This window comes from Ctenopharyngodon idella, chromosome 17 (genome assembly GCF_019924925.1).
Source record: "Ctenopharyngodon idella isolate HZGC_01 chromosome 17, HZGC01, whole genome shotgun sequence".
In the NCBI taxonomy this organism is placed as follows: domain Eukaryota; kingdom Metazoa; phylum Chordata; class Actinopteri; order Cypriniformes; family Xenocyprididae; genus Ctenopharyngodon; species Ctenopharyngodon idella.
Genome location: NC_067236.1, coordinates 12,155,164 through 12,181,773, shown reverse-complemented (window position 1 = coordinate 12,181,773; position 26,610 = coordinate 12,155,164). Strand labels below are relative to the sequence as shown.

Below are 26,610 nucleotides of genomic sequence, written 5' to 3'. Positions count from 1 at the left end.
AGGAGGCCCTACTAGGGTTGCAAAGGGGCGTAAAGTTTCCGGTAAACTTCCGGAAACTTTACACGGGAACTTAACCTGGAAAATTTTGGAAATATTCCAATTTGGGAACTTAACAGGAATTTACAGGAATTTATGGGAATTTACGGGAATTTATAAGAATTTATGGGAATTAATTGGAAATTTTGGAAAATTTATATAAAATGTATCATATACAATCATAAATATAAACATTTTGTTTGGTCATAACATGAAATTTTTTTCACATTCAATTAATTCTAATTTAGTAAATATGTAAAAATAAATATTTTTATTGCAGCAATTATGTGTTATTTATTACAGTGTCACATGATCCTTCAGAAATCATTCTAATATGCTGATTTGATACTCTGTTATTGTCAATGTTGGAAACAGTTGTGCTGCTTAATATTTTTTTGGAACCTGTAATACTTTTTTCAGGATTCATTGATGAATAAAAAGTGAAAAAAAGTGAAAAAAAGTATCACAGGTTATACAAAATATTAAGCAGCACAACTGTTTCCAACATTGATAATTAAGCATCAAATTAGCATATTAGAATAACTTCTGAAGGATCATGTGACACTGAAGACTGGAGTAATGATGCTGAAAATTCAGCTTTGCATCACAGAAATAAATTATATTTTAATGTATATTAAAATAGAAAACCATTATTTTAAATTGTGGTTATATTTCACAATATTACTGTTTTTTCTGTATTTTTGATCAAATGTGTGTTATGGACTGGGGGAATGCACAGTGCATGCAGGGGTTGTGGCCTCAATAGCCCTGCAGTAAGTAGTGTGCTGTGTGAATGTCAGGGTAAAAATTCAACTGAAATTGCAATAAATCTGGTTGTTTTAACCAAAATTATAATATATATTTTTTTTCAACTACATTTAAGTACCCTGTTACAGGCTAACCTGCAATTTTGCAAATTCCCTGTTTATTCCCATTAATTCCCCATTAATTCCCATATATTCCTGTTAATTCCCATGGAAAGTTTCCAGCTTTGAAAATTCCCGGAATTTTGCAACCCTAGGCCCTACACCACACTAATAAATTATTGTGGTCTAAAACCAGGTGTTTCAGTTTCATATATTATATTATATTATATTATATTATATATGTGTGACGTGTGTGTCTGTGTCTGTGTGTCGTGTGTGTTTACCAGGAGCTCAGAGGTGCTCAGCACGTCGAGAGTGAGAGACTGAATTCGTGAGTGATGTACTCCGAGCTCACGATGGATTCCTGAACACTCGATACAGGTGAGGATGCCCAGGTTAGTGGAAAGCCAGGTGGGATCTAAAAAGCACATCACACTTCATTCAAACATTTCTTTGTCAATCTTTAACACCTTTTGCTAACTAATAATACGTTTTTCAAGAGATCTTAATGATGATGCAGTAATTCTGAGGAAGAGAATGCTGTTATGCATTGCTTAAATATTTTATTAATCTAACAAAAAAAAAAAGAACAAAGAAAAAAGAAATACATATGCAAACCTACATAAGGCTTAAACATCTCTCTCTCATCATCATTATTATTTTGATTTAATTTAGAATAACAACACATAGGATTTCTATATTTGTAACACTGTAAGGGGTCATTCATCTCATGTTTAAAAACGTGAGACACAGGGCAGTGGAATGAAAAAACTCAAGGTATAGAGTTGAACATTTTATCTAGAGTGCTGCATTTTTAAAATGCTGTGTCATGTGCAAGATGCTGCAAAAGATGGGAGTGCAACGATCGAACATGTCTGTCTTGAACATTAACAGAAAAACAGTGGAAATGTTGTGCAACGGAATGCAAAAATGCATTCAGTGTGAATGGCCCCAAACAGTATTTAAATGCACTAGGATCCTCTTGTCGAGACCTGGAGCTCCGCAGTCGCAGCAGGCCTCATTGCCGGGCAGGTTTCTCAGGCCTGAGATGACAGCTCGGACGAGCTCCTGCAGACCGCTGTCCTGAAACTGTAGCTGATCTCCACCTAGAGCCGTGTTCAAGGCCTCCTCCTTACTGTTCTGCAGCACGGACACCCATCTGCAGGAAGACCGATAGAGAGGTTACAAAAAAAATGAATTCATAACTCTGCCTAACAAATAGTGACCTTTCAGACACATCCGTTGTGTCTTTAACATTTCATTGTCTTTCTTTATCTTTCTCTTTCCTTTTTTATTCTATCTCTCATCTTGAGGAGCAGGTTTTGATCCTGCTCCCTCCTGCATGTTCGTACATGCTGCTCTGCAGTGTGTGATAGAGATTTCTCTGCGCACAGGTAAGTGTATATGTGTCTGCACTTACATCATGCATTCTTGCTCGTCCTCAGCCTGGAAATGGTATGTGCGGTTGTCTGTAAGAAAAATGAGAGAGAGAGAGAGAGAGAAATCTAGTTAGGTGGGCCTCTAAACAGAAGGAAAACATGGAAAAACTTCCTTATCTACAGGAAATAAACAGATAAAAAAAAAAAAAAAAAAAAAAAGGTCAGGACTAGCCATTCAATACACCTGCTTTTCATGATCTACACACACCCACACACCTATTTCTCAAAACTTTATTTACATAATTCTGAACACCTACATGCAACACCTTGTCTGGTTTAACGTACTATATTGTAACATATTTCCGTGAATTAATCACATACAGGTCAGTTAAGCCAGCATCAGTGAATTATTTCCAACCATGCATGTTGAATTCATCCCTGACTAGTCCTTGGATATCTTCAGAATAGCATATTATTCTTATTATTCCTTCAGTATATAGTATAAATACTGTACATATTAAGCAAATGTTTGCATAGAAGATCCAGATGACGTAACACATTTATCAAAATTTGCAATATAAAACACAGTACACTGTACATCTCACAGTGCAATGTGCTTTCCTGTGAGGTGAATAAAGCAGAAGCAATTGTATCTAGAAATTTTAAGGTAGAGGCTATTTGCACTTAATTAGCCTTGAACGCTATTTACAGTAAGTTCAAATAGTGATAGATACTATTTACACTAAGCAAAAATAGCAGTGTTTTCTTTGCAGTGTAAATAGTAGTTAGATGCTCTTTGTACTAAGTGTAAATATCTGTTAGGTGCTATTTAACCCATTTAGCCTTTGCCAACAAGGTGGGCTATTTGAGCTTAGTGTTGGGGAAAGTTACTTTTAAAAGTAATCTGTTATAATATTGTGATATAATCCATAAAAAAAGTAACTAACTGCATTAGTTACTTTTATGGAAAGTAACACTTTACTTTTTCTCACCTGGGCTGGGCTTGTTTGTTTTTAAACAAAAAAGAAAAAGAAACACAAATGTGATGTTTATCTAAAGCCATTTTTGCTTTTAAGTATGGTTGAATTGGATCATCAAAGGTCAGCAGCCAAGACATTGGTTAATACATTTACTCTAGAACTAAAATAAGCATCACGTTTACACAGCGCACACGACGCCTCTGCACTTTACTCCTGATTTCTCTAAACATTGGGACAGGAGAGGTAACAGTCAATAAATAAGAAAACAAAGTAACTTGTTTGGGGGAAAAAAAAAAAAAAAAAAAAAAAACATTTTATTGTAAATCTAAAAGTAATGCGTTACTTTACTAGTTACTTGAAAAAGTAACCTGATTACATAACTGATTATGTGTTATTTGTAATCTGCTACCCCCAACATTGGCACTTGTAAATAGACGCTCAGAATTTTAGAAAAAAACGAAAGTATTTACTAGTATATCCAATAAAGTCGTGTGAGAGCAACGTAGCATATTACTGCATAAACCGTATCATGGAACAACGCCTACTGTTTCACTTACTTATTTTTTGTGTATACACTATACGGCACAATATTTATTAATTAGTAAGCTAGTTTTCCATTCAAACATAGTCCTTACCATACCATAGCTGAGAGGAAAAAGGTCAAAGGTCAGAGATCAACTTACGTGTAACTAAATCAAATGTTCTTCTTTCCTCAGGGTTGGGCCGCACCTGACATGTCAGAAGGTTAAGCTTTGCGGGTGGTCTATTGATCTGAGAAAGAAAGAAGAGTTATAACATGTTTAAAAGACATTCTCATCACATAGCTCATATGTGGTCTCTCATTAACTCAAATGCAAACAAATCTCACTTGCAATTATGGTGTGTGCAGGATTAATGCTAGAAATGTGAAGTAAAAGCTTACAGCGTTTATGGTTGCTAAATCGCTGAAGCCGGAAGCACACACACAGACATAAGCAAAACTAGTAAAACTTCTGGCTTTTGGTAATGTGGATGATTCCAGATCAAACTCCTTTATGTGTTTTGGCCTGTAGTTTGTGGTTCGGAAAGGAAATAACTAATACATGAGCGATGACTCTCTCTCATGCAGCATGGGAAATTTTGATTGCATGTCCTGAATCTCAAATAATTGCTCTAGAGACTCTTGGAACAGACAGTGTATTATCACTAATGTCGGTAAACTATTTGTGTGCTAATTAAACAATATTCACACAAGCAAGAGTACTGTTGCCCTGATTACCGCACAGCATGATTCAGCCATAGGATTTTAAACAGAAGGTTTGTAAACAAAAAGTTATTAGTGAGTAATGCCCCTCAGCCAATCAGATTCATAGACTATAATATAATATAATGAAGTATGTGTAACTGGAAGGTGTTGAGCTGTGTGTTTGTTTTTTTTAAATCTCACCGTGCTGTGAGAAATGGTCAGGCAGCCATATTTAACTCCACACTTCCTCTTCTGCCAAACCTTTCTGATCCTGAAACACAAAGATCATGAAAACCTTTAACAATCCAAATTCAACATTCATCAATATTATTATCTTAAAGGGGACCTACTATGCAAAATTTCACTTTCATTTCATAAGGTGTTTGAACACCACAGTGTGTGAGAACAACCAGCCTATAATGGTAAAAAAAATAAATAAATCCACTCACTCATATTTCCTAAATTGCCATAAATCAAAAGCCGTTTCTTCAAACGAGCTGATTCAGATTCTGTCACCGGCTGTGGGCGGGGATTCTCCCTACGATGACGCAATCCCCGCCCACAGTCAGTGACGATCTGCCCTATTAGACACAGCCCTGAGTGAGGAGGACAGCGTGCGCCATTTCTGTATCCTCACTGTAGCAACTGGAGTTGTACAATGTCTGCGCCAACGAGGCATTACAAGTGTTGCGTTTTGGGATGTACATAAGAGTGCACATAAGAGTCTCCACAGACTCCTGCTATCTAAGTCACTGAGGACATTGTGGTTAAATTTAATTTTCTAAGGAAATGTCCCAAAGAAATCTGTAAAGTTTTAAACGTTGGTGCCAATAATTTGGCATTTTCAGTGCGTGAGACTGTCCTGTTTTGTATTTGCCAGTGTTCTGGCAAACTGTCCTACCAGACTGTATGCCAGAGCATGAGCCTCTTCTTGAAAGGGGGTCGAGAGCACCAGCTCATTTGCCTTTTTAAAGGGACACACACAAAAATGCCGCATTTTTGCTCACCCCCAAATAGTGGCAATTTTAACATGTTATAAAAAATGATTGGTGGGGTATTTTGAGCTAAAACGTCACATTCATACTCTAGGGACATCAGAAACTTATTTTACATCTTGTAAAAAGGGGCATAATAGGCCCCCTTTAATAACTCCATACCAAAGGTTTACTACAAAGAAACATTAAAAATATGTTTTGAAATAACACAACAAAGTTCTCTACCCCTGTGGGTGCTGGGGCTGTAATGGGGAGATGGGGGGTCCACAGAAAATGTATTAATGTGAATGTTTTAATATTTTATACCAATATAAAAGCAAATTACTTTTAACTATTTTTTTCCTCACACAAACAAAATCATCTCATTTGGGGGACAATGACATCAAAACATTTTTTTGAAAATGTATAGGTTAGATTGCTTTACCATTTAAATCATACAAGCAAAAATAACTAGTAGTAAATTAAGTAAACTGACTTAGAAGCTCACTAATAAAGTTACAATCAGTCATTAAATGACAACAAAAATGGTGATGATGTTTATTCTCACACTGATCAAAACCTAAGTAGTTTGGGTGGATATGGGCATGTGTGTATTGTGAGCTATAGTTTTAAAAGAGTGCAAGTAAGACTGCAGAGCAGCAAGAAACTAAACCACATTTAATAGGCAACATCTGTGTGAGAGAAACACTGTGACAAACACACATGCACTCTCAGCTGTGGGCCTGAAGTCAAAAAGCTCAGACTGATGTTTTGTGCTGCTAACTATCTGTGCTCCATGACTCTCTCAGGATATTGTAACTCATTCCTTCATTTTGCTCTCAGCTTAAAAAAATAGAGGCATATATATCATTACACACACTGTGTGGAGACTGTTTCCTGAGGAACATACACCCCATGTGACTAAATGCAAACAGGAGCTGAATACTGCATCATGTCTGGAAAGCCTTAAATAAGTTCAGGTAATAAAAATAAATAGTTCGACTGTTGTTGTTTTTGGGGAGGGTTTGTGACCTTCTCAACTTAGGGAAGTACACAGTAACGTTTAACTCACCCATCGCTCTTCTTAAGAAGGAATCCAGATTTCTCTGTGCCATATTTCTTATTGCCTTGAGGCTGGTGGATGCTATATCCATGGCCAGAGTTCTTCCTATTTAGAGAATCCTGTAATGACATAGAGCAACATATTTATCATAATTGTCCTCATCATCATTATTATCATTCTCATCTCTGAACTTGCAGAAATATAGTCTTTAAAACCAATTATAGCTGCAGATTAGCCATTTTCCAGTCCCTCTGACTACATTTGTGTAGAAAATGCATTACTTAGAAGAAGAGGTGGTTTCTGGGAGTTGTATTTATTGTGGAAGTTACCTCTTTGCCATCCACCTGTAGTTGTGTTCTAAGTGAGTCACGTAATTGAGAGAGCTGCTTTACTTCTTCGTCCTGCTCATGACGAACCTGGGAACCAATCACAGAAAAGTTACAAGGGGCTTGCTTTTGTGTAACTCAATGTAACCAGTCTTGGGATTGGTTAACATAAGTTATACACGTAAACAAAAACACATTTGATAACAGAGCAGTTATAGATGACAGAGACTACAGGCTCACACTGGAAAACATCCCTCCATTTTGTAATGAAGTCCAGGACCAAACCAACACAGCCAGAAATCCTGCATTGCTTAAAGCTGGTGAAATTATGGCTTTGGCACCCAGAACAAAATTCCAGCAATTTCTTCCACCAATTTGCATTAAATACTTTTTTGTTTTTTTTAAGGACATAATTTCTCTCGGAAAGCTGGCTTGTGGTGGTTTCATTTTTGAGTTTCACTTCCTTTTATGTGTTTAATGCTGATTAGTTATGATCAAAGGAGGACAAGTTGAAACAGGAAAAATATCACTTCAAAAATGTTAGCCAAACCAGATCTGTTATAAAACACATCTCAACATCAATTCCACATGCCCCATCCTGCCTTCTCCTCACAGTAACAACAAAACAACTAACTTTAATCCATGAAAAATCATTTAATGAACACCGTTATTATTGCGTGATATTCACTCTAGACCGGATCATATCTGTTTACAACCCTGACCAGACAAGACTTGCAGAACAGGGTCCATGATGCTGCTGGGAAACATATAATGTTTGTTTTAAAAAAAGAGTTTGGTTTACTCTTTAGGGAGACTAAAATGAGACAAATCCAAGAGTCTGGATGCAATTAATATAATAGCTTGTCTTCAAATATTTGTGACTTTCTTGCCGTCTACTGCCTGCATAGGCAGCTGGTTTCTAAGGGAGTATCCTAACCGTCAAGAAACTGCACAAGTGACTGATTTTTGCAACTATGTGTGTCATAACTCCATGTAGTGCAGTGACTCATGCAAGCAACATAGCTTGCTAAGTTAGTGCTATAGTATAATTTGCATAAAAATACATAGCTTACATAAGTAAAGAGAAAAATAGTCAACTTTTAATGGGATTGAACTGTTTTTAATGATCACTAAACTAGTCGAAATGCATTTTGGGATTGCTTTCTCTGCAAAAGACACATGCAATGACAGTTTTTAAAGAAGAAAAATGCTGCAACTTTTTGAAACAGTCTATGATATATTAAAATGCTGCTGAGAATGCTGCTCATTAGAATTTTTAACAAAGCCAATGTGTGTGCACTAAAAAAAAAAAAAAAAAAAAAGTTACCTGATATTTAGTAGAAAAAAAAATTATGAAATTTAACAAGGAAACTTTCAAACTAACTGCATATGCCAGACTAGACATGTAAAATCAATGATAAAGTAATAATCTTCCTTGAAATGAAAGTAAAGATTCTTATTTCATGCTAAGACCATGCTGGGTCATGACTAACATGAGAAGTGAGATCTTTTTCAAAACATGGAAGGTGTGTATGTGTCTGAGCAAATAATCTGGCTTTCTGCATCATCTATTTAAAAAAAACAAAAAAACAAAAAAAAAAAAACAAGATAAGATCTACTTATCACCTCTCTAAATCTAAGAGGAAAACAAAACAAACAGCCTATTTAGAGCTGCCCTTCATGATCCAAAGTCAACATTTTAAAATGCACTTTGATATATTCCTGAAACTCCTTTGTAAAGTGTAGGGACTGTCAGATACTAGGTTTGACAAGTCTATTACCGTATGTACAGAGGCTGCTAACTTCTCCACAAATGGACTAAGATTCTCTGCAGCCTTCAGTCCGTCCTGGAAAAAACTGAGAACACACAATAGCAGTGTTTAGTGGTCTCAAATGTCAATGACATCAATACACACACCCACAAAGCCACAGCGATTCAATCCTTACAGAGCACTGCTGAGTGAGGATCAGGATTAAATCTTTACAGTACAGTTATTCATATTAATCTGTGATTCATATACTGAATCCAGTGTTATAAGGGGCCTTAAGACATGGTTAAGAGTAGGCTAAAAAGCCTAGTTTTGTACTAAAGCCAATTTAGGTTAAATTTGCATCTGAAAAGGAAGCTGGTGCTTCTAGAGGATATGAATTAGTTTCAGACGTACTTAAGTTGGGCTTGAAAGTACTTGATCAGGCTCTGCAGCAGATCTGGACCCTGACGAACTTTCAGCTCCTGAATCTTCAGTAAATACTGTTTAAACAGAGAAAGAGAGAAAAAAGCCAGTTATACATCAGCGGTCAAAGGTCAGTCCCACTCGTGTCGCAAAGTTGTGAGTCAGTACAAAGCAAAAGTAGATGAATACAGCACAAAGACTTTTTTGCACCAATTTGCAGACCTGGAAGAGTCAATGTTATTTGCCAAAAGTCATAGCCAGTCTGCAGAATTTGGGCAGTTAGAGTTGACAAATTTAACAGAAAATCACGTAGTGTATGATCCAATTTTTAGCTTCAGACTAATCCAGTCAGAGAATTTCAAACATGTTTGATATTTTGAGCCGATTTTAGAACACACATTGTAAAGGCAGAAAAGGTGAAAACTTCTGCATTTTCTGTGTCTAAGCTAAGTGACTGTCACATGGTCAGTTTTGGAAGAAATAACGCATGTCTCACTATAAAAAGAGAACAAAGTGGAGACATCTGGAGCTCTGCGGCTGGGAAAGGGAGCGCTGCAGGACACTGAAAATCCCCCTCTCTTTTTGATTATTCCTCCACTTCACTCCTTTCCTTATTCTTTCTATTACCACAGCTGGGTTCAAGCAGCGTAGCCCAAATTTCCCCAGTCCCGCTAACTGCCACGCACACAGTATATAGAACTAGGACATGTCGCCACCAAGACATGTGGAATGAGGTCATCAATAACCACACATGCACACATATGAACACAACATGGTCTCAAAAAGGACTGCCTCTCAAAAACACCCCAAAGCTTCTTGGTTTTAGGTGACTTCAGACACCGCCACACACTTACTAAATTTACAAAAAGTGTGTTTAACACAACAAGGAGGTTAACAAGCTGTGGTAACCCAGGAATGCTAAGGCACACACATACAGCTGTACTAACCGCACTTGTCCCTGAGATGCTCACACAACGTGGTCGTGGTCAGGTTCATTTTGCACACGTTTCATAGTATGTTAACTGGTTACCTTCTTATAGCCTTATATACCTCACACATTTGCAGTTGGAAGTTCCTTCTTTCTCTTTCCATGTCCTCCACGGTGTCTGACGATTCCAATCGGATCAGCCCATGCTGTTTCTGTTTCTCCCTCTTTTCTCTCTCCAGCTTCCCTCTGAAAAGCCAAAGGAAAACGGAAAAGAACATAATGAAACTCTAGTTTAGCAGGTGAACCAAGTGGTGTTCTTGTACTAAATGTTATAGGAAGTTGTGTACCAAGAGAAAAATCTGACTTTGAAACTCACATTTTAGCATCATAATCCTTCCAGCTTTTCTCCATCTGTTTTTTCAGCTCCTAAAAGAGAAAAAAGATAAAGTGAAAGGCAATGTTAAAGGGGTGATTCATTATGATTTCACTTTTTTAACTGTTGCTGTTAGAGCACAAACAACATCTGCAAAGTTACGACGTTCAAAGTTCAAAGCAAAGGGAGATATTTTCTTTTAAACAATTCTCTGTTTAAGGACTACAACAAACGGCTGGTAGGGACTGCAACGAGCTTCTTCCCGGGTTGGTGACATCACTAATCCTAAAATTTACATAAACCCTGCCCCCGAGAACACGCAACAAAGGGGTGAGGCCATGTTATTGCAATACAGTACGTAACACAAATGCAATAGCAAGTCATAAAAGCAAGATGCCAACATAAGTTATAACCGTAATTAAACTGAACTATACCTGTTCTATCTTCATGCAGCATATATTCTCTGTAGCTCTGTAGGATCTTACAACAGTTCCCACACGAGCGATTTATAGATAATCATGACAGAATATGCTAATGAATGACTTTAAGATATCCCACATCAGCTACATAAATTAACCAACTAACCATTCAGAAACGTCCTGTTGCATTCTACATGTTGTCACTTCTTGAGTCTCTCCATCATTGTCCGACTTCGGTTTGAACATAAAAGGTTGAAGAGTTTCTGACATTTTCAGTGAGTCTTGTGAGATAATCGGCGCTGCTAACACTATGTGCTAACGCGAGCTCTTGAAATGCCCCCCTGCTTAGGAACAGCAGCTCATTTGCATATAAAGGGACACACACCAAACGGAGCATTTTTGCTCAGCCTCAAAAAGTGACAAATTTAACATGCTATTAAAAATTATCTGTGGGGTATTTTGAGCTGAAACTTCACATACACACTCTGGGGACATTAGAGACTTATTTTACATCTTGTAAAAATGGCATTATACCACCCCTTTAATACATATATTAAGAATGTATTTATTAAGAATACACAAATTATATATAAAAAAAAATATATTTAGCTAACTTCTGGGGAAAAACTTATCCCCTAAGTATAGCTACATTAATCCCTGTACACCGACCACACACAAACACCCAGTGCTTTTGGATGTGTAATCACACACATGAAAATGTTTACTTTGTGTCACCCTAAAAGCATCATGCAATAGTAAAGGCCACTCCACCTCATTGTGGAAAATTAATATTGCGAAAACAAAAATATAAGGGTGTGTATCAAAACTTGATCTCAGAGCCCTGCGGTACATCTCCACTCATCATACAGGTTAAACGCATAAAGAAAGGTGTGGTGCAGCTATTGCGTATCTTGACTTTAGAAAACACAATGCCCCAAACAAGCTACATCCCAAAGATAGTTATAACACTTTATCCAATGAACAAAACAATTTTACACATTATTGTGGACTCTTCAAAGGGATGAATCTAACTTCCTGACCTTTAACAGCTCTTTAATTGATTTCAATTATACAAAATTTGGGTATAAGGTGACGTTTTTGACACATTTAGACCAGTATGACGACGCTGTGTGACGCAGGTGTATGTTTCACTCACCAGCCTGCTGTCTCTCAGCTCTGTCTTCAACACGTTCTCCAGAGGGAAAGAAATAATGTTGTTCAGGTTTTGCACCTACAGAACCAACAGAAAGAGCACATAAAAAAAAAAAAAAAAAAAAAAAATCAGGAAATAAAGGAACAGAGACAGAAACCAAAAAGAAATTTACAACAACATCTGACAGTTGATCAGAACATAGTTCAAATGTTAATGTAAACACTTGACTCCCTTTTCAAAGTGAGTGCTCACATTTTACCTGGCAAGACATAACCCTCCCTATAAAGTCCAGTCTGGAGGTACCAAAAATGCAAAAGTTAAAACTCTGTTTGGGATTTCTCCTTTGCCAAGCACATTAAAGTGCTGAGCAAGTATAAATCATCCTTAGGAAAGAATGTGTGAGGAAAAACCCACTCCAGGACGAGAGAAGAATCAGACCTATTCATTTCAAACCAAGGACAGCCTTTTTGGACATATGAAATGTTTTGTAGATGTACTTTCAAAGATCAATGGGACAGTCGTAGATTTCCAAAGCAAACAAAGAGATCTGATAGCGACAGGACAGAAAGGTCAGTGACAGGATTGTGCATTATATCGGCCACTGTGCTGTCAAGCACACCTTGGTTGACCACCAATAAAAGACACTCAAACCCAAGTAAACACTTTAACACTCAACATTAAAGATTAAAGACATATTATGCTACAAATATGAATGTAAATTAAAAGTAACCATGGCAGTTATCTCATAATGGTGCAGAATATGGATTTATAACCTTGCAAAATGGATGTTATACATATAAATCTTCATGAATATGAAAAATGGGCTTGACTGAGGGAAAGTTATAGCCCCCCACACAAGGCCACTAAATCAAATGAAGTTTATTTTCTTAGCAGAGTTTCTGTTGTATTTTTTAAGCTGAGGTTCCTGTCTCTGGTGATTATTTGATTGACAGCTCAGTGGTCAGACGCTGTCCACTCATGCTCTCAGGTCTGGTATAAATTACCATTACCATGGAAACTATCAGTGGGAGGGTTCCGGGCTCTGTGGTTTGAGGGGCCCTTGCCTGCAGCTGTTAAACCCCTGCTGACACACACACACACACACACCTCTCCCAGTCCCCTGTGTACTTTGTACAGCTGGAAGTCTGCTCTTTCTTATCCAGAAATATATCGAGCCGCACAGACACACACTCAAAGGTGCTTTTTGAATAATAATACTGGCAAGTCAGACTGTTCTTGAATATTTTCCTCTCAAATAAGGTGGAAAATCTACATGTTGGCCTTGAATTATACAGGTAATTAACATCTACGCTTCACTGAACTTTATGCTGCACCTGGAAGATGTTTCTTAAATAACTCAATTTGTGGTCAACCGATATGGGTTTTTCAATGACCAATGTTGATATTTAGAGAACAGGATGGGTGACGTTGAAGGGCGGGAATCTTTAGGCACCTCACGATCCGATCTCGCTTCTGGGAATAGAATTTCAGTTTTAAAACAATTCTTGATCTACATTTTTATAGGCTAAATTCATAATAATGCAGTTTTCAGAATCATTGAAGAGAGAATCCCACCCCTACATTATATATATATATATATATATATACACATACATACATATATATATATATATATATATATATATATATTCAATGATAGAAAAAAATTAAGTCCTTTAAATATAAATTCAAATATTGGATTGACACAATAGGAACTAAAACCGTTAATTGCTCAAGCAAGTGTGGTAATCAGTCAATGATCTCAAAATAGCCAAATAAATCAGTCTATGACTACGAGAGAGAGATAGAGAGATAGAGAGACAGACAGACAGACAGATAGATAGTTTTAGCTCAAGATGGCATCCTACTCACCAGGTTCTTGAAGAGTGCAGTGATCTCTCGTGTGAACACAGCCAGGTTCAGGAAGCCTGTGGAGATCTCGTTATTATCCTGTGTCAGGTGACTGTTCCCCAGATTCTCCAGAACCTCTATGTACTGCTCCTTATTCTCCACATGATCTGGGAACACAACATCACACAATGAACATCTAGACAATCCTGTCACTGACCTTTATACAGATAGATAACAGAATACACAAGAAATCAATACGAAACTGTGTTTGCAGCCCACTTCTTTTCCATAATGTGACATTTTCATGTGAAACAGGTTATTCAATAAAAACAAAACAAATGTAGGGTGCAGGAATTGACTGGATTGGAAAAGCCTTTTTACCTTTGTCCAACACATCATGTACTGTCAAAGTATGCACCTTGACCATTAAAGATATGCGTACACTAAAAATTCTTTCCGACCTCAAATTTTTGAATGGTAATGTTTTTGAAAGTCTCTTATGCTCACCAAAGCTGCATTTATTTGATCAAAAATTCAGTAAAAACAGTAATATTGTGAAATATTATTATACATTAAAGCAATTGTATAATTTTTGTTAGTCACTTTTGATCAATTTATGCAAGCACTAATACTAATTCTGTTTTAGTCGTGAATTTTTAACCTTTATCCATGTTCTGAAACTGTGTGACCTCACCACATGATCAAATGAATAGAGGAAAACAGGATTTTGAGATACAGAGCAGTGAAAATGACACCAGCTGAAGCACAGTGAGCTCCTGGAAAGAATACTAAAAACACCACAGTCAGACTCAGACTGCACTACAGATCAAGGAGCTCTCAGCTCTACGGCTATAAAATATACAGGTACACTTAGATAAGAGCCAAAGCAAAGCCAAACCATCTTCACTTATGATGGTCACAAGCATTTGTGGGAAAACTTGCTTGGTTTTCCAAGGGAATATCCCTGAATTTAGCATACTGTGCTATAGCTTAACATGATGTACACATTTTTCCTAAACTGAAATCCTCTGTTGTTGCTAGAACAACATTCCTATCAAACAATCATTGCCCTGTCATTCTAGGGGTTGGGTTAAGGCTTTGATTAGCTGATAGGGAAGTTGTTCCAGGAAAAACAAAAGGCGTTGATCCAGGATCACGTCCTACTTGTGTACATCACATTGTTCCCATAGGATAATGGAGAAAGCCATTTTTTAAACTTTATTTAAATTATACAGTGGCTTTGCAGTTAGTACACATGCTCCAGAAACAATGGTTCGATGCTAAAGTTGGAGATGCAGGTTCATTCAGGCCTGCATTGTGTCCTGATCCCATTTGACCTGAATAATTTCCTTTCTACTGTTAAAAGGACACCACAAAAAAACAAATCGAGACAAATCGGCATGCCAGCATATTGATTTCTACATCAGGAAATCACTCTGAATAGTCTGGGAATGTAATATCAGTTCCTTAATAAATAGACTTGCATGATCTGGTTTTGGGTTGGAGTAAAAATGTTCTTCAAAACTAGACCGGAGAAAAACAACCAGATGAATTTAGCAGCACTTTCAGAAAAATAACAAAAATCAAGGGGGTTTTTAAAGTTGGTTAATCGAACATCTAGCTGACACTTCCTCTTCTGTGGACTTCAATCAGCAGTGTTTTTCCAGTGAGTCAGTCTGGCTCAAACAATACTACACTTTACTTGCAGCCACCTACCTTCCCTGATCTGGAAACAGTTTTATTCTCTCCAAACAGTCATATGTGAGCACTTTCAGACATACAATTTTAATTTGTATTGTTAATTCATTTCTTGACATGTATAAGACCCTGATTTATTCCAGAGATGGTAGGTGAAGCCCAAATTAACATTGAAGCAGATCCTGTTCCAGGTTTTTAAAGAAAATTGACCCCTAGATCAACACTTTAAAGTGCCTGCCACATCTGTGTTAGTGTGAGCATGTTTTCAGCAACATTTAGTCCATGGCCAACGGCTCTGTTTTAAACTGTGACACGGTTAGGTTACACACAGATGCACATATAGACTAAATATACAGCTTTCTAAATAACCTGCAGAGAGTCTCCTGTCATTGCTGCAGTGAATTCATTCATAAAAATCATTTTTTTCGGATTTTGGACTATCGTCTCTATCGTGGTTACGCTCAAGTGAAGTTGCTGTGCTGCGTGTGTGGTCATGAAAGCTTATCGTCTCCATGTGTTCTTAAGCATTGTGGTTTAAAAACAAGTGATTTTAAACCGTTGAAGAGCAATAGGCAGCGAAACAGAACCCATTTTGCTATATGCACGTGCTGTCTGAGAGATGTACGCATGTGAAGCCGCTGCTCAGTGAGCGTGTGTAGTTATTTTTGTGCTTTATTGGCTTTGAATGGTTGAATACACACACTTGTATGTGTCAAAATGCCTGTCTTTGCAAGTATCCTAGTAAATAGTCATTTATGCCTTAATTGAATGTAAACAGTTGAGAAAGGAAATGCATGTTTAACAGTATGTTGGATCCGGAGAGCTCTTAAAGTGACAGCAGCCTAATATTCCTGCACTCATGTCAATCACACAACAAAAGAGAAAATCACTCACTGCTCTTGACTAAATCACTTTTTGTAACTTTATTATGAACAAATGTATATTTAATTAACACAGGGAAGACCAAGTTTTTTATACATTTGATTACTTTACACAATTTATGTAGCATTTCTTATTTAACGCTTGAAGTTTTTCAGATAGGTCTTTTTTAGTTGTGTCTGTTCTATTGTAGTTTTTGTTTTGTCCTATTACATGTAATTAGTTTATTTGTTCTTTTTTTTTTAATCACTGTTTACTTGTCTACGGAGCCCCGCACATGACATGCAGGAAAAAAAACAGTAGGCTAAATTGTGTGCACGCTTTACTAAATCGTTCCCTCAATATATAAATCATGCGCACAATTTACTAATTTGTTCCCTCGATTTGCCAATTCGCTCCCTCGATTTACTAATTCGTTCCCTCGATTTATAAATCGTGTGCATGATTTAGCAAATCCAGGGAACGAAATAGTAAATCGCGCACACGATTTACTTTTTTTTCCTGCATGTCATGTGCGGGGCTCCGTACTTGTCTTCCATAAGCTTGACTTTTTTTTTTTTTAGTTAGTATTAATTTTTTGTAATATTGACATTGGTGACAAGAATTATGAATTGTCTATGGTATCAAAGATTTTGATATTATAAAAACCTTATTCATAGCAAAAATGACCGTATTGTGATATATATTGTTATCGTGAAATAAAATTACTCCTATCATGATATAAGACTTTGGTCATATTGCCCACCCCTACAAGGAAAATCAAATTCAAACTTTGTTTGACAGGTTTTTTCAAATGTTTATCCCTAAGCAAATAATAATAGTGATGATGATTGCCTTGGCAACATCACTAATAAAACAGATGTTTTCCTTGATATTTCTGTTTGATGCTGCACAGAACCGAAATATGCACTAACTCTGAATCAATTATATGAAAACAGCATTCACAACTTCTCACACACAAACAACTATATCTTCGCAAAATGAGAGGTATAAGGTGAATCATGAGGTTCAGGTTAGGACTCATTCCAAAACTAGTAAGTTTAGCTCCACCACAAACACACAGGGGCAGGAAATTGAGGCCCCTCAATAGTAATGTTACCGGAATGAGACATCTGACTTCAGTTAAGAGAGAGAGAGAGAGAGAGAGAGAGAGAGAGAGAGAGAGAGAGAGAGAGAGAGAGAGAGAGAGAGAGAGACAGAGAGAGAGAGAGAGAGACAGAGAGAGAGAGAGAGACAGAGAGAGAGAGACAGAGAGAGAGACAGAGAGAGAGACAGAGAGAGAGACAGAGAGAGAGACAGAGAGAGACAGAGAGACAGAGAGAGAGACAGAGAGAGAGAGAGAGAGAGAGAGAGAGAGAGAGAGAGATAAAACATGTAGGTCTCCTTTAACTGAACTGTGACTCACAGAATTTAGAAATGGGGCATGCGCCCTCAGAAATAAGAAGCAGGCAGATCTGAGACATGCTTCCCAGAAACCCAGAAACCATGATCATTCCAGTCAGAACTTTTGTAAGCACCGCACAACATTATAAATTACGTACTGGCCAGGTTTGTGGAGCAATTTCTCATTTAAAAGAGGAGCAGCAGATGTAAACACAGATATTCCCCTCTTACTTTAGTTTCAGCGTAAATGCAGCCAAACTGCTTACAGAGGTGTAACCAGTAAGCCACATGCTTCATGCAAGATGGACAGAATAAGGTTCTGAAACTGTATGTGTTTAACACAGTGTAGGGTCATTAGGAGACCATAGGAGAACTCTGAGGTTAAAAACGGATGAAGCAAGTTTCAACTGCTGTTATTTTCTATTTCTATTTGACTCTGTGTAAAAAAACAGGAAAACAAACAAACAATCTGCTCTTTTTTTGAGAGATTAGTGGTTTTGAAAACAATGCAAGTCTGGGCCACTATTTCTGTCATCTTTCATTTGTGTGACAGAAAAAGTGAGAGAGAGACTAAGAATGACCTCACTGCATTTTTTAGGGTTAATGTGTTAAAGACTTTTTCAAAAAACTTGCTAGTTTTTAAACATACTTCAACATCTAATGTAATTTAATTAAAGGGTTAGTTCACCCAAAAATGAAAATTCTGTCATTAATTACTCACCCTCATGTCGTTCCACACCCGTAAGACCTTCGTTCATCTTCGGAACACAAATTAAGATATTTTTGATGAAATCCGAGAGGTTTTTTTATCCCCCATAGAAAGCAATGAATTTACCACATTCAAGGTCCAGAAAAGTAGTAAAAACATTGTTAAAATAGTCAACGTGACTGCAGTGGTTCAACCTAAATGTTATGAAGCTACGAGAATACTTTTTGTGTGCAAAAACAAAACAAAAAAACAACTTTATTCAACAATTTCTTCTCTCCCCTGTCATTCTCCTATGCTGTTTATGTTCAGCACTTCCAGTCACATGTGTTGTGCCGCTCACGTGTACAGCGTCGGCCAATACTGAGTCTGCGTTCTGACGTAGAACCTGGAAGTGTTGGACGTAAACAGCGTAGAAGAATGACGGTGAGAGAAGAAAATTGCTGAATAAAGTCATTATTTTTGTTTAGTTTTTGCGCACAAAAAGTATTCTCGTCACTTCATAACATTAAGGTTGAACCACTGTAGTCACCTTGACTATTTTAACAATGTTTTTACTACTTTTCTGGACCTTGAATGTGGTAATTAAGTTGCTTTCTGTAGATTTAATCAAAAATATCTTAATTTGTGTTCTGAAGATGAACGAAGTCTTACGGGTGTGGAACGACATGAGGGTGAGTAATTAATGACAGAAATTTCATTTTTGGGTGAATTAACCCATTAAGCATGTTTATGCCATCATGAGCTGACTTTGATGTAACAGTCTGAGAGGCTCTTTAATCTTTATCCAGTAAATTTTGAACAACTGGAAAAATCAAATAAATTCATTGAGTGGGATCCCTGAAGAACATTCAGCTCTTACAACTTCTGGAATCCTCAATTGAATTGACAGAAACTAGGAGTTTTGGGCCTTCACATATTGTTGTGGACAATGGGGGCCTTGGAGTCAAAAGGGTAAAGAACCACTGTACTAGACAAAACAATTAAACAAACAAACAAAAGAAACACCAAGAATATAAGAATGCACTCACTGAGTCCAGAGTTGTGGATGGCCTTCACAATTTTCTTCATCCTTTGTAGGGACATCTGGTCCTGCTCTAGAGACTGGTGCAAGACAACGGAGAGATGAGAATAGACATTAGAATTACAAATTTATCACTGGCATCAACACCAACTACACTCTTCAAATTAATCATTAACAAAAACATGTTCATCTTGTTGTAGGGCAACACTTGACTGTTCCTACAGGACAAACATCAGAATAGTTGTCAAGCAGTCTTTCTATCACATGTCAGGCTGCTGTGATGATTCAGAACAGGTGAGCTGTGAAGCACAGGTGAATCAAGCCTTACGAAAGAGACAACAACATCTCTTAATGACTCAGAACAGTCACTATTTACACAAAAGAATTAGTGTAAGAGACAGAAAGAGACACACCTCCATGGGAATCTAGGCTGAGTTCAGATATCAGTGGTTTGTTAAGATTTGTTTACACCTGGTCACTTTGTGTGTTTTTACTGATGGGGTTGTTATCTGATTTGTTAAAACAGTTCTATTTACACTTGGCTACATAAATGTGTCTCAGCAAAATGGATATAAATCTGATCTTCAATTCCCGCGCTATATATGCAATCAAATTTACATACATGGTTTCAACAGCCAGATGCATTTACAATTATTGTCCAGTTTAATTTGGAATGCATTTTAAACCACCTCCTGAAGTAGTTTGAGTGATCAGATTTTAATCCATCTCGAAAGTGTTTTGGAGAGCATTTACACCTGGTCTTTTCACGATCGGATAGCTATCCGATCAGAGAAAATGCATGAAGTGACCAGGTGTAAACCTATAATGAAGGAGTTACAACCATCTTGAGTTTATGACCTTAAAATATACTGACGTCTGCTGCTGTCTGTAAGAGATTGTTTAGTCTGATCGATGCTTAATAAATCAGAGTCAAGACAAAACATTCTTTGGTTCTGTTCTGTTTTATTTCTTTCTGTAGTTTTTTGGGCAACATCCCAGACACATGGACTTATGGGATACAGTGATGTATAACACAGAATCTCACAAGCTAAACACCAGACAGGTTCATGTTTTTAGACACAGACAGACAGATGGCACACACATGACTTCTTGTTTACATCAGTATCAGAATATTTCCTCAATCTACATTCTTATTTTTCTTTCTTTTTTTAAAGAAAAAGAAAAGGCTTGTTTGTGCATGCACTAAGATGTCTGGACATGCAGGTTCTTCCAAAGAATCATCTTATGTTTTGCTATATGCTTTTTTACTTCCTTGTGTTATTTTTATTATTTTTCCCTGTTTACTTGGAATTAGTTTCATTTTCCAGTTTTTCCTGGTATGAGGAAAAACCTGAGCAGTGCTTCACCTTTCACCCACAAAACTCTTTATCAGCTGTTCTTTAAACAACACTGATGAAACAGAGGGAGGACAAAACACTTCATCAAAGGACACTTCCCACGTACACACATCTAGTGCCATCCAAAAAGAAGCTATACATTTCGAGTACGTAGTAAACACATTTGAAAGTTCCCTATTGAGCATGTTTGTGGTCATCTCAGTATAAGAGTTTAAATCACCATTATATCTAAGACTTCAAAAGTTATGTGTGGGTTTGGGGAGGATATAAACACCACATGGCATGATGGATGTCAAATGAACATTAGAGGACTTGTTTCAGCAACTCATGAAACTAAATAATTAGCTTTGATTTGCTGTCCGAACAAACTAAATCACAAAAACGATTCACTGGTTTCTTTAAGGCCCGGTGAAGCATTTGCCTTTTTTTTTTGCAGTTACATATTTAGCGAATTAGTTGTAGAATTAGCATTTTTTGAGTTATTTATTTAGTGTTAATTTGTGTTCAGTTTAATGCTGCAAGTCAAATCATGCTCTTATTAAACATGTGATCATAATGTATTTAAAATGTTGTTGCCTCCTTAAAATACCTTCAGAGTACTAGCTACTGTTCTTTAGTGTAGTGAACTAAGTTTTCAAAAAAGAAGTTTGATCATAATTTAGTCTTCTTCACCACTAATTCTTATGAATAATGGAATTATGAATGTCAGTACAAAAAATATTCAATATGTCTGCATTAAATGAAGTCCCAAACGTAGGTAAATCATCATCCTGTCAATCATCACTACGAGCGTATATAAGCAGCAGTCACTGCGCCATCCCAGCGACAGTTCTTCCGACATCCCTCCTCCTCCCCATCTCCTCCTCTATTTCTCTTATTCTCCCTCTGCGCAGTGCTGTTATGGGGTTTAACTCGGAGTTTGAGCCTCCTTCAAGGACAGCAAGCCAAGTTCGTTTACCATTAACTATTAAGACTGAATGGGCAGGCGAACTCGTGAATGGAACAATAAACACTGACATCATCATTAGGAACCATATGAGCTCCACAGAGATAGCAGAATGACAACATTAAGGCACTTCATGAAGTTCACAACCCCCTATCCCAGGGGTGTCCAAACTTGGTCCTGGAGGGCCACTGCCCTGCATAGTTTAGCTCCAACTTGCCTTAAAGGGATAGTTCACCCCAAAATGAAAATGATTTACTCACCCTCAAGAGATCCTAGGTGTATATGACTTTCTTCTTTCAGCCGGAAGGTAGTTATTTTAGTTTATAAAGTTTTAAATATGTACATAAATATTTAAAATATAATATTTAGAGAGAGATATAATATTAAATATGTCTTACAAAAACCCATCACTTCACTTCATAAGACCTTTATTAAGCCCCTTAATAAAGCTGTATAGACTATTTTTATGATGGCTGGATGCATTTTTTTTGGGCTTCAAAACAGGCCCCCCATTCACTACCATTATAAAGCTTGGAAGAGCCAGGATAATTCTAAATATACCTCTGATTGTGTTTGTCTGACAGAAGATATACACACCTATGATGGGTGAGTAAATCATGGGATAATTTTCAATTTTGGGTGAACTAACCCTTTAAAACACTTTCCTGGAAGTTTCTAGTATGCCTACTAAGACCACGATTAGCTCGTTCAGGTGTGTTTAATTGTGGTTGGAGCTGAACTCTGCAGGACAGTGACCCTCCAAGAGCAAGATTGGACACCCCTGCCCTCGCCAAACCTCTCAAGCACCGGTCACTGTAGCCTCAGGGAACTGATGACACTAGATATGTGATCCTGTTAGCAGCTGAGGACGTCATCTATACTACGCTCAAAGGGAGTGAGGATGGCCATAAATAAATGTATTAGTCACATCAAATCTGCTGACTGGTGGTATCACTGTTCATGTGGGTGTGTACTTACAGCTGATGCATACTTGCAGTGTATGGTGCCAAACAAACACACATGCACACACACATATAAATACAAACATAAACAAAGACAAAGAAAGCGTCATGTTTTAACTCAATAATTAATAATGTGCTGCAAACTCATCTGTCCTTTTATGTTCCAGGGGTTTCTGTGGCCTCCTCCTCCAGATCAGTCAACATGCTGCCAGCCTTAGCCAGAGTTTCAGCAAATGGAAACATAAACAAACTTTGTCTCTCAAACCCAAACAAGCCTTCAAACGCTGACCTTGATGAAAACGCACTCAGTTACACACACATATGTTGCACCTAGGCATTAAACACCACTTTGAAGCTGTAGAAAAGACTGTAACACACTCACAACTTGATATATTTGAACAAGTAATGTTGACATACACAGCATATCCGCACCAGAGGATGAGATAACTGAATTTAGAATCCTGGGAAAAAAAATATATATATACTACCAAACAAACATCTCTGACTCATTCAAGGAAAGATAGTCAGTTCCAGTTATCACTTACTGTGCTAATCATAAAGAATTGAACAAAGGATATTTCCACAATTAATTCTACCTAATTCGTTTCCTAACTACATGTGTTGCCCAAGTGCTGCTTGAAGGCATAGTTCACACCAAATTTTCATCATTTACATCCAAACGATCATAGTTTACTCATCCTCATGTCATTCCAAACTAGTTTGACACAATTGGTTTCATCTAACAGGATGTCCAAGCTGCTTTTTTCCCACACATTGAAAGTGAATGGTGATCATGAGTGTCCCTGGTCCCTACCTACTTTCACTGAATAAAAAAAAGCAGCTTGGACGTTCTGCTAAATATTTCCTTTTGTGTTCCACATAAGAAAGCAAGCCATGCGGGATTGAAACAAGGGGAGTGAGTGAAGTACATAATTTTCATTTTTAGGGGAACTACTCCATTAACCAACAGCCCTGGATGTGGATATCCTGCAAGACTTTCAGGACAAAGCGATCTCTCTAGACCAGTGCTTCCTAACCTTTTTGACTTGAAACCCCCTGTTGTGCAACACAATATTCAAAGGCACCCCACTATAAGATATCTTTTATTATCTGCGGTAATTATGTCAAAACGGCTTGTTTTCATTTTTTTTATAAACAGAAACTAGGCGTTCTGACATTACATGAATTAATTAATTTGGTATTATATTGGGGGTGGATGCACAGGTCAATGGCGACACCAGAATAAAAATATTCATGATTCTGAAGCTGAAAATACAAAATTATTTTAGACAGAGTAGACTTGCACGCTGTCACTGACTAGATATATTTAAAATAATGTAACCCACTTTTTACTGGTAACATAAGACATTTGGCATTATCAAGATCCACAAATATTCCCCATTGCATTATTATACATTATATACAGTAGTTTAATGTAGTACTGACACTAAAACTCTATAAACTTGAATTTTTTCCTCACACAGTAATTTTCATTTTGGGTGAACTATACACAATACATATTGTCACTATCCACGATACATATTGTTGCATTTTTATATTGCGATATATTGTGACACAATATATTGATACACCCCTAATAATAATGTATTAATTTAAATAGTTTTTTAACTCATCCGGTGGCCCACTGGAAGTTTTCTGAGGGCCCCTAGTGGGTCCCGGCCCCATGGTTGAGAACCACTGCTCTAGAGATCTGCAGTTCCAGAAAACTCATTAAAATATTTCCCATGAAAAAGGCAGGAATAAATGAAAGGCTTCCACTGTAACGACATGCCCAGCATCATCACTTGCTGGCAGAGTTTCTCTATTCTCTATTAATGTCCACACAAATGCCTAAAGACCCACATTAGGTTGATAAGACCTCATAACAAGTACTGAGTCTGCTATCACTCTGACTTCTCTTTAATTATCTATATAAACACTATTCCTCAATGAAATGTTGCAGCTGTGAAGAACTGTGGGGTTATTCTGTATTTGTGCCCCTATCATTCCAGTCTTAATGCAACAACTCCTCATTATAAAAGCACCCTGAGTTTATAACCCTGGAAACTAGAAAACAGCCTGTCTTTTCTTTGTTGTGACTCCTGTGCAGTCCCCACAGCTAACCACAACACGAGTCCATAAAATGTGCAATGAGACATTCAAACCACTAGTGTTTAAAAAAGATTCAATAGCAACAGTTTAATAAATGGCAAAAGATCAGTTCTGTTGTTCACACAGGTGTCCTAGAAGAGTAACCACAAGTAGTTACCTACTGCATATGGATATGAACCACTAACTCAGTCTTACTTTCCTAAGGTAAATTATTGTTATAGATTCAAAAGGTCGCCCTGACTGAAAACAACGTAATAATTAAAAGATGGACCATTTTATTGCCCTATACGAAGTAACCGCAGAATACTATGTAACCAAAATGTCAGTAAGTTTAGCTAAATTCAAAATAATACTATCTTTCTCGTATTGGAAGAACTTGAAATCTGTGCAAGTAAAATGATTCTTTTGTCAGAGATTTTCACATAGATTAAAGGACAGGGATTCACTCAGGTGTTGTTGTCCACCTGCACACAGGTAAACACCCTTACCTCTTCGAGCGCGGCCACGGTGCTCCGACAGTCGCTCATTTTAGACTGAAATCCAGAGCTTCCCGGGGACGATAGGTCCTCTTTAGCCAAAGAAACGAAATCCGAAATACTTATCTTTTCCGGCATGTTTTTAACTGTAACAACAGAGGAGCTTCCCAGCAAACGTAGTGAAAACAAACACCTCAAGATCAAGCAAAGTGCATCTCCATAAAGTCCTTTAAATCCACAAGTAAGAGTGATTGCCAGGGAAATAAAGGTTGTTTCATATCTGCAACGAACTGCGAAAACGTCGGTCTTCTCTGTGTTCTGCCGTGTGAGAGAGTCGGTAAAGTTTCACTGCGCCTTCGGTCTACTTTCTTTCTCTTGTGCCGCGCGAGCTTTCAATAGCGCGTGCCGCTTCCAGATTGTGAGCGAGAGGGGAGGGAGTCATTCCATCATCACGTGGGAATGTTTGTATTCACTGACGAAATGAAAAGAGCGCGGGGAGAAATAATGGATTTTAGGTTCATTTTGTGGCTGTTAGAATGAAACATAAATTCATGAATGTAATTCTTTTTGGTCAAAAAAGCACTCTTTGTAGAACTTAAGAGTGCTTTTTTGACCCACTTAAGTAGGAGGTAAATACATCCCAGGTGAAAAAAATACTATAGTAAATTTATAGTAAATACTATAGTGTTTTTGAACCATACTATAGTAAATTGTAGTATACTGTATATATTATAGTATTTACAACACTTTGTTAATGAATGCTATGCATACTGTAGTATTAACTATAGTGAACTGTAATAAATACTGTAGTATACTTTAGTATACTAATGTACCCTATAGTTGTTATATTACCACAGCAACTATATAATTACCACAACAAATTAATTCAAGTACTTTACTATAGTATGGTTCAAAAACACTGTAGTATTTACTATAAATTACTATAGTATTTTATGTAATTTAATAATTAATTCTGTTGTCTTTGAAAAATGGTTAGTGTACGTATATATATTATCTGCAAGTACAGTTTTTTTTTTTAAATATACTTTTAAGATTTGACACTATAAGTGCACAATCAAGTGCACTTCTTTTTCACAAGGGTTTCTATCTTTTCAGATTTTTGGTGAATTACATAAATCTGGACATGTTTTATTTGCTTTCCTGTATGTAGGTTTTTGTCTTTTGTTTCTTTTTGTAATTTGGTAGACAGTTGTTTAGTGCATTGTGCACTTCATATAGCAGACCTTAAATGGTGTGGCGCCATTGAAAAGGATTGTGCGTGTGCACTTTCCCTCTTATTCAGGTGACAATGCAGATAA

General features: G+C 37.1%; 1 protein-coding gene across 2 annotated transcripts in view; it reads right to left on the bottom strand.

Annotated features, from left to right (window-relative positions):
• Window positions 1-25,703, bottom strand: part of asap3 (ArfGAP with SH3 domain, ankyrin repeat and PH domain 3) — a 33,751-nt gene extending 8,048 nt beyond the window's left edge. The window contains exons 1-15 of one of the 2 annotated variants that reach the window (XM_051867969.1): window positions 25,304-25,703; window positions 19,445-19,517; window positions 13,769-13,914; window positions 11,900-11,974; window positions 10,328-10,377; window positions 10,074-10,197; window positions 9,015-9,100; window positions 8,631-8,706; window positions 6,853-6,939; window positions 6,533-6,642; window positions 4,688-4,757; window positions 3,945-4,032; window positions 2,323-2,371; window positions 1,895-2,061; window positions 1,187-1,320 (exon numbers count right to left, since the gene is read on the bottom strand). In XM_051867969.1, the coding sequence (XP_051723929.1) occupies window positions 1,187-1,320; window positions 1,895-2,061; window positions 2,323-2,371; window positions 3,945-4,032; window positions 4,688-4,757; window positions 6,533-6,642; window positions 6,853-6,939; window positions 8,631-8,706; window positions 9,015-9,100; window positions 10,074-10,197; window positions 10,328-10,377; window positions 11,900-11,974; window positions 13,769-13,914; window positions 19,445-19,517; window positions 25,304-25,429 (1,461 nt within the window). In that variant the 5' untranslated portion in view covers window positions 25,430-25,703. Of the gene's footprint in view, window positions 1-1,186; window positions 1,321-1,894; window positions 2,062-2,322; window positions 2,372-3,944; window positions 4,033-4,687; window positions 4,758-6,532; window positions 6,643-6,852; window positions 6,940-8,630; window positions 8,707-9,014; window positions 9,101-10,073; window positions 10,198-10,327; window positions 10,378-11,899; window positions 11,975-12,155; window positions 13,370-13,768; window positions 13,915-19,444; window positions 19,518-25,303 lie in introns of those variants that run through there. The other variant, XM_051867970.1, reaches the window with a different exon arrangement.
• Between the last annotated feature and the right edge of the window lie 907 nt (window positions 25,704-26,610).